Source organism: Rhinolophus hipposideros (genome assembly GCF_964194185.1).
Source record: "Rhinolophus hipposideros genome assembly, chromosome: 21".
Classification (NCBI taxonomy): Eukaryota; Metazoa; Chordata; class Mammalia; order Chiroptera; family Rhinolophidae; genus Rhinolophus; species Rhinolophus hipposideros.
The window spans coordinates 43,118,944-43,128,019 of NC_138067.1; the positions used below are offsets into that span (position 1 = coordinate 43,118,944).

Sequence of the window (9,076 nt, forward strand, 5' to 3'; positions counted from 1 at the left end):
GACCGCCCTCTGCCTCAGTTTCCCCAGCTGTGTAGTGGGGAGAGTAATAGCATCTATCTGATAGGTTGTTCTGAGAATTAGAAGAGTTAGAATTGGCTTTTACCAGGGTCTGGCAAATAGTACCTGCTCAGTAAATTTTTCTTTTTTCTTTTCCATCGACTTATTGAGGTGTAATATATATACTATAAAATCCACCCATTTTAAGTGTACAGTTTGGTGAATTTGGGCAATTGTACATGGTCCTAGAACCACTACCTTCGTCAAGATACGGAACATTTCTAGCACCCCAAAAAGATATTGTTGTGTTCCTTTGTAGTGTATCCTGTCTGTGGATCCCAAGCCCCCGGCAACAACAGTTGGCTTCCTGCCACTCTAACGTTAACTTTCTAGAATTTTATATAAGTGGAATCGGGCAGTATGTGCTGCTTCTAGCCTGATTCCTTTCTCAGATTATTATGCTATTCACCCATGTTGTTATGTATGCCCGGCGCTCAGTGCTTTTTATTGCTGAGGAATTGATGCATTCCAGTTTGTTTATCCATTCATCTGTCGACAGACGTTTGGATGGTTCCCAATCTGGGGCCATTATGAATAAAGATGCCATGAATGGCACAAGGACAAGTTCAATTTAAAAAAAAAAATAGGTTAAGATAAATATATAGCACAACGTCTTCAAAGGGTGTCTATGTCTTGCGGGTGCCAGGGCTTCATTTCTTTTTGTGGTTGAATAAGATTCCATTGTATGGACGGACGACATTTTGTTTATACCTTGCCAGGCGACAGGCATTTGGGTTGTTTCCATCTTTTGGCTATTGTGAATAGGGCTGCCATGAACATGAGTGTACAAGTTTTTGTTTGAATACCTGTTTTCAATTCTTTAGGAGTATATACTTAGAAGTGGAATTGCTGGGTCCCTCTGTAGTTCTAGAACATTTTTATCACCCCAGATAGAAACCCTGTGCCCGTCAGTAGTCACTCTTCATTTCCCTTCCTCCCAGCCCCTGGCAACCACTAATCTGCTTTCCATCTCTATGGATTTGCTAATTCTGGACATTTCATATAAATAGAATCATACAATACATGGCCTTTTTGTGTCTGGTTTCTTCTGTGAATGTACTTAATACCACTGAATGGCATATTTTACGATGGTAAAAATGGTAAATTTTATGGGATATGTATTTTAACACACACACACACACACAAACGTATATTGGGCTGTTAGCATGGACCAGTCTTCAGGACCACCTACTTAATATAATAATCTCATTTATTTCTCTCAAAGTAGGTTTTCTCGATGCCCCATGTGGGGAAACTGAGACTAGGATAAACGAGTTGCCCAAAAGTGGCTGGGTCAGGTTCGGACAACAAGTCTGCCTGACCCCATCAATCTTGTGTTCAACTCCTCTGCCCCCCAACACACACACACAAATTTTAACCTAGGATTCAGTGATTGAAAGGAACAGAAACAGGGAAAGATGACTGAAAGTTGGAGAAATAGAAAGTCAGAGGCAAAAGAAATACGAAGAAAGAGAAAAGAGAAAGAAGGAAAATGACAAAAATCCAGCAAAAAGAAATAGGGACCTGGGAGTCTGAGAGACCGTCTGGAGGAAGAGAGATAGAGAAAATAAGAGATTGGAGAGAAACGGTGGGAAACTGAAAGTGACCCAGGGACAGAGATGGAAGAAGGGACAGGTGCAGGATGAAGCTGAAGAGGGTTGGAGGCTGATGGGGAGGGCTTTTATCTTCACATGAGCCACTGAGGCAGGAAGCATAATTACCATCCTCTTGCCGAAAGGGAGACTGGAGGTCATGTGGGTAGAAGCTGGCCGTCTAGAGCCCACGTCCCTGCTGAAATGGCTTTAGGGAGATATCAAGAAAAAGATGGTGACCAGACAGAGGAAGCACGTAGATGGGCCCATGCCCCCAGAGACAGAGGTGAGAGGAGAGGGAAGGGACAGAGCAATTCCTGTTTCTACCTTTCCGGTCCTTCTGAGAAAACAACAACAACAACAAAAACACCCAGAGTTAAGCAGGATTCAACATTTTTAATCATTTTTCACTCTGAGGGGGGCTGGGGAAGGGACCGAGTTCCAGGAAATGGACACGGGGAGAACAGAGGGCCTGATACAGAATGAGGGAGGCCCCTGGCCCTTTCCTTCTGTCCTCACTTCCCTTGTCACTTTTCCTGGCTTTGGGAAATAGACCCTTGGACATCCCAATGGACAGCTGGAGACCCAGAGTTTAGGACTGGACCAGAAAAAGGAACCTGGAACTTCCTGAACAGGTTTGATTCCTCACTCTGTCCAGCAACCAGAGAAGTCTCAGATGACCCCAGTCTTTTGAAGTCAAACTGTGTCCTCTGTCCTCTATTACCTTCCACCCTCCTTCAAATCCTCCCCGACCCCTTTTCAAGCTGCCTTTGAATTGTTTGCACAAGACATGCCCTCCTCTGTGAATGGCGCGCTCCGTGGGGCGGGGCGGAATCTTGTTTTTACCTGAGAACCAGCCTCCAGCACCGAGTGTGGGAGTATCTGCAAAATAAGTACCTGACCCGCATTCTGGTCTCAGATCCAGAGCACGATGTCATCTCCTCCCTGTCCCTCCCTTGTGAATTTTCTCTGGATCCCTCATCCTGCACCACAACATGTGCCATCTTCCTGTCTATCCTTTGTGTCTCACACTGGACTCCAAGTCATTCCTGGGTTTAATGTCACAGAGCCCAGCATGACTCAGGCCCAAGAGAGATGACCAAGTGGTGCGTTGAGTAAACCCTCTCTGTGGACTCTAATGGTTGCAGTGTACCCCTCGGGGGTCCAGAGAGTGGGGACCTCTCTTGGCCTGAACCCAGAAAAATCATCTGATGCCTCCCAGCCTCTCTTCACACTGTGACTTCCTCCTGACATGCCTGCCTGTGCTGGAGACCTGGAGTCAGTTTGTACGAGTTCACGAGCACAGATGGCCCACGTCTCTTCCCAACTCCGAGTTTGGTGACTTCAGACTGGCGCCTTGAACTCAGCCATAGTGGGAAAATTTACACCATGGAAATTGGCAAACACTCCAAATCAGGGCATCCAATCCCACCATCGAAACTGAAAACAAAAAATCTAAAACAGGGATTGTCTATTTGAAATGTGGTCCTGCCTCCAAATCTGTTTCTCCCTCACCCCTAATCCTTTGTATATTTACAGATGTCCACCTACTCTTGTCTTTGAAATACCCTCAACTATAGCTGGTATGTCACATGCAACTACCATAATCTCTCGAAAATCTGGGTGAAATTCACCCTAAAACAAAAGGGAAAAAAAAGACATGGAACAGGCAACTTGCTTTCCATTCTCCTACGAAATGTGTCCATTTTCAATGTCTGAATGAATGAATAGTTGAATGATGAAATGTCTTTAAGAAGAAATAGATATATAGCAAATAGCCCCCTAAACCTACCGTGTAAACCTGATATTTGTGAAGTCTGTAAAATTGCCCAATATGTATTCTTAATTTAACTGTCTAATTGGCCTAAGGTTCCATGATGGAGCCTCTGAAAGTCTGCTTTTGGAAGTTCTAGAAGGATCTCTAGCTATGTGCTAAGGAAGTGTCCCAATGGAAAGTTAAGGACTTGAGCCTCCCTACTTGTTTGTTCAAGGGCATCTGGATTCTGACCTAAATATCAGCCCCAAATCAACCATAAAGTTTAATGTCATTTCATCTTGGGGCAAGTTCTCATCACCAGTTTCTGGAGTCTGGGGCTCAGGTTAGAATGGGTGTGAGACGGTGCTGGGTTGAGAGAATTACTAAGCCCCATTGAGCTGCCCCAGGAGAGGGAGGAAAGGGGTGGGTTGTGTTGAGCTAAGCTGCTCATGAAGTCAAAGCGTCCACAACCCTTGGAAGGATGACTGGTTCCTGCTGCTCTCTCAGAGGTGCTGTCCAAATATCTAAGCTGTGGGCAGGCAGATTTAGACCAGAGATGGAGGGAGATGCTACAAGATCTGAAACTTCCAGGCACTCTGATCCTTGTAGTCCAGAGGATCCATGGGGTTGTAGGCGAATTTCCAGGTGCCAGTGGGGTCCTTGAATTCCAAGCTGTCCACAGGGCTGTAGGTGCTGTAGCTCTGGCCTGACAAGGATGTGGGGGACTGGGCCAGGGAGGGTCCCATGGAGGGGCCCGAAAGGGGGCTGAGAGCCGGGCCCCCCAACTGGGGCACCATGGGAGAAAGGTAGGGATCCAGGCCACTGAAGTAGGAGCTGGGAGACCCATAGGCTGAGGGGGAAGAGCAGAAAGCTGAGGCGGGGGCATAGGTCATGGTGTAGGGTGCTGAGGGGAGAGGAGGCCCTGAGGCCACGGGCAAAGGGGACTCTGAGGCTGGACTCCAAATGGACACGGTGGCCACTGCTGCAGCGGGAGAGCCTGAGGGGCCAGGTAGAGGGGGGCTGTAGGAATCTGAGATGCTCAGGGGGTCTGGACAGACATCCGTGGGGGCTCTTGGGGATGTGCCTGCCTTCCTCTTGGCAGGACGAGCCTTGGCCTGTGTCCCTGGAGGCTGCTGCTGCTGTTTCTGCTGCTGCCGCTGCTGCCTACATTTAGCCCTGCGGTTCTTGAACCAAACCTGGGGGGTAAGAGGGGAATGCCAGTAGGTGGGGAGGAGGCCAGGAGAGCACCCATGGTGCCCAGAAATGATGCTGTTTATGGGTGAGACACACCAGAGTCACACCGCTCCATCCATCCATCCATCCATCCGTCCGTCCGTCCATCCATCCATCCATCCATCTATCCATCCATCCATTCATCCATCCATCCATCTATCCGTCCATCCGTCTATCCATCCATCCACTTATCCACTCATCCATCCATCTATCTATCCACCCACCTTCCTGTCTGTCCACCCATCCACCCACCCACCTACCCACCCATCCATCCACTCATTCATACATACAACTGTACATACAGACATTCATACAAACACACATGTATCCATATCCATTCATCTAATCATTCACATACACATAAATACATTCATCTATCTAATACATACATAAATTATATATAAATATACACATACAGTTGCACACACACACACACACACACACACATATTTAACCATCCAGTCATGAGTACATATATACAATCATACAAGCAAACACATACACATTGGTGCATGAATCATACATACATCCAGTCATACAAATATCCAATCATACAAACACACACACATATATACATTCATCCATTCAATCAGTTAATAAACATGCATTAACCGTCTTCTACTGCTCGGGGGATATACATCAGTGGAGCTGACATTCTACTTGAGAGAGACAGATTATAAACAGTAAGTAAATCACATAGTATTTTAGAAGGTGGTAAATACTACGGAAGAACCGATTGAGCAGGAAAGAGGGAGCAGCAGAGTTGGGGGATGTGGGGAAAGATTGCAACTCCAAATTCGACTGCCGGTGGAGGCCTCAATGACTTGATTGGTGGGTAAAGACTTGAACAAGGTGATGGGAAATAAACGTTCCAGGTAGAGAGAACAGAGAGTGCAAAGGTCCTGAGGCAGGAGTGTGCTTGGCGGGCATGTTAGAGGAAGAACCAGGGGCCGGTTGGCTGGAGTGGAGCGAGAAGGGTAGGAACACTGAGATGAGGCCAGTGAAATAAGGGGGGTAAAGGATTATTCTGGCCTTTTATGACTGTGGCTGCTACTGTGTGGTTTCTTTCTCCTCCCATCACTCTGAGTCCCAAGAAGGGCTGGAACATCTCACCTGGACCCTGGACTCAGGCAGATTAATCTTCAGGGCCACCTCCTCACGGGCATACACATCCGGGTACTGGGTCTTGGCAAACAGAGCCTCCAGTTCCTCTAGCTGGCTCCTGGTGAAGGTCGTCCGCTCCCGCCGCTGCTTTCTAGGGGCACCTGGGTGGAGAAAAGGAAAATGGGACCCTCAGGTGACCTGGCTCCATTCTCTTCATCTGCTGGTGTGAGGCCCTGAGGGTGTGTGGGACACTCGGAAACCCCTTCTGTGTGTTCACCTGCCCTACCCTTCTGGACTTTACTCCGCCTCCCTGGGTTGCCTGTCATTTTGGGGCTCATGCCTCACCCCGAGGAGAACTGGCTTTAGCCATATAAGGACGTTTATGAATTTGTTTTTTTTGGTCCCTTTCTAATTTCTTAGGCACTAAACATGACACTGTGGATATTCAACCCTTTCTAGCCTATACAAGTGGCAGATCCATAATGTTCAACTTAATGAAAAAAGAAACAAACACAAAACAGCTAAATAATAATGCCACCAAAAATACAAAGAGGGCTCACTTCTCTTAGAAATAAAGCATTTCTGGGGGCAGCCAGATGGCTCAGTTGGTTAGAGCACAAGCTCTGAACAACAGGGTTGCCGGTTGGATTCCCACATGGGCCAGTGAGCTGCGCCCTCCACAACTAGATTGAAGACAACGAGCTGCCGCTGAGCTGCCAGAGGGGCGGCCGGATGGCTCAGTTGGTTAGAGTGCAATCTCTCAACAACAAGGTTGCTGGCCTGCAACTAAAGATTGAAAACGGCAACTGGACTTGGAGCTGAACTGCGCCCTCCACAACTAGATTGAAGGACAATGGCTTGGAGCTGATGGGCCCTGGAGAAACACACTGTCCCCCAATATTGCCCAATAAAATTTATTTTTTAAAAAAAGAAATAAAGCATTTCTAGCAGATGGAAATTCCTCTGGTTCCTCTTCCAGATCGCTTCCCTCTCCCTCACTCCAGAGGGAACCACTATCCTAAATTTCTTTGAATGTCTGTATGCTTTCCTGAATCCCTAAGCAGTGCTTCGTATGGAATAGTGTTTTGTATTTGCATATGACCCTGATGTCACTTCTGTAAGTGCCCATCTTCTTCCTGAGGGCAAAGGACTCCAGAGGCCCCCAGTAGATGGGGGCCAGTGGCAGGGAGGACTGTACTCACTTGGATAAGAAACAGCTTGGTGCATCAAATCCACACTGGAGCCACTCAGAGCCAAGGCGTTGACAGAATAGTGGGGCCCCGGGTTCATATACGCCATCATGATCTTCCTGGACACTGGTGCCCAGGTCAGTGGGCCTGCAAAAGAAGGGGGGAGGGGCTCAAACACTCCCAGTTATCGGACGGTGACAGGCAGGCTTAGGTTCAAATCCTGCCTCGGTCTCTTCTTAGCTATGGGACCTGGGGCAATTTCTCTCGCCGCTCTGTGCCTCAGTTTCCTCACCTATAATAAATGGCCCGCTGCTTAGGGTCCTCAAAGCTTCACTGAGACGCTGTCGGTTAAGCAGAGCTGAGCCTATAATGGACATCTTAAATAGAAGCTCTACTTCCTGCTCTGTCCTTTAAAAATTTTGATCCTGCCATTTCCCTCTCCAAAATCTTTTCTTTCTGTGACCCGGGAAAAGATGTCAACCTCACGCAGAATCACGGAGCGTAGAGTGAGCAGCTGTCCCCGGTCTGACTGAGATAGAAGCTTTTTTAAAGATGTGGGGCTTCCGGGTCAAACCTGGATGCGTCTCAGACAAACCAGGCTGGTGGCTCACCCTAAGGGTATTAAACTGTCAGCAAGCGATGATCTGCCACCACCATTTTTGACCCATTGGGTTGTATGTATGTACTAAGCGGATGGATGTAGTTATGTGTGTATAAATGATTAGATGAATGGATGTAGGGATGGATCTATGTGTGTTTGTAATGACTATGTGTATGAATGATTAATGGGGAAATAACTGTATTCATTTCTGTTCCTTGAAGTCGTCTCTGAAATAGCTGGTTTCCAATAACTTAAATCAATCTTTGACCTGTGTTTATTACATATGTGTCTTAGAGTCAGGATTTAAAATATTTTCAAATTACACTTTGACAATAAGGGTGTGTGAGAGTGTGTATGTGTGTAGTAGAGGTCATACACTACCAAATTATATATAATATTAACTATATAACATATACATGTACTATATATTATATATAGTCAAAGAAAAATATGGTGTTGAGCAGTATGTATAGCATGTTACCATTTGTGATTTTTAAAACAAGGCAATGACAATAATAATATTATTATTATTATAGATGCTTGTCTATGCATTGAAAATTTCCAGGAAGGACGGCTGCCTTGGGAAGTGTGCTATATCCATACATTATTGTTGCAGTTTGGATTACTTTTCAACCGTATATATGTGTCACCTTTTCAAAAACAAAATACAAACTCTAAAAAGAAAAGAAAAAAACATGAGAACCTTTCCATGGCCCCTATCCCTATTGCCCTCTTTAAGATGTCTCAGAAAACCTTGCAGCCTCTCTGGACACACACAAGCTGTTCCCTGGGCCAGGAATGCCTCTCCCCAGTTCAAAACCCCCTCTCACCAGCTGACCCCTTTTCTCCCCCATGACTTCAGCTCAAACATTACTTCCCAGGGAAGCTGTCCCACACTATCAGCTGGATCTCTCTCTCTCTCTCTCTCCCTCTCTCTCCCTCTCTCTCCCTCTCTCTCTCTCCTTCTCTTTCCCTCTCTCTCTCACACACACACACATTTTCTCTCTCCTGTTCTTCAAGACCTTGCATGTATTAAATATGACACATTTTAACTTTGTTTACCTGCCTGTCTCCCCCAGCTCTGTCAGAGGAGTGCAATGACTAGGTGTATTTCCATCCCTGCTCTGTCCCCAGCACCAATAGATATTTGAAAAATAAGTAAATGAATAAAAAGTAGACGACATGTATTTCAGCTCCTACTCCTTCCTTCTCCCACTGCCCCATCCTTCTCATCTCTCACCTGGGAGGCTTCTATTTATTATAAATTAAGGACCTACTGTCCATTCTGTAAATATTTTTCGAGGGTCTACCATGCTCCAGGAACCAGGGATGTGGCAAGAAATAAGACACGCAGCATCGCTGCTCTCATGAGAGTGAACTTCCAGATTTGAGTCAGAAAAACAAACAGTGAACAAAGAAGTAGATTTTTTAGAAAATCAAAATGCTTTCAGAGAATTTCAAGAATTCCGGGAAAAATTGAGTGGAATAATAGAATGATGAGGTTTGGAGTGAGGGTGACACATCTGATTCAGATAAACAAACA

The 9,076-nt window shown here is 46.1% G+C and overlaps 1 protein-coding gene across 1 annotated transcript; it reads right to left on the minus strand.

Annotated features, from left to right (window-relative positions):
• Positions 1 to 3,974: 3,974 nt before the first annotated feature.
• On the minus strand, positions 3,975 to 7,044 carry CRX (cone-rod homeobox; the record flags this gene model as incomplete). The annotated part of the gene is made up of 3 exons (XM_081031445.1): positions 3,975 to 4,601; positions 5,752 to 5,903; positions 6,945 to 7,044. The coding sequence occupies 3 exons, from the start codon at positions 7,042 to 7,044 to the stop codon at positions 3,975 to 3,977; spliced, it is 879 nt and encodes a 292-aa protein (XP_080887571.1).
• Between the last annotated feature and the right edge of the window lie 2,032 nt (positions 7,045 to 9,076).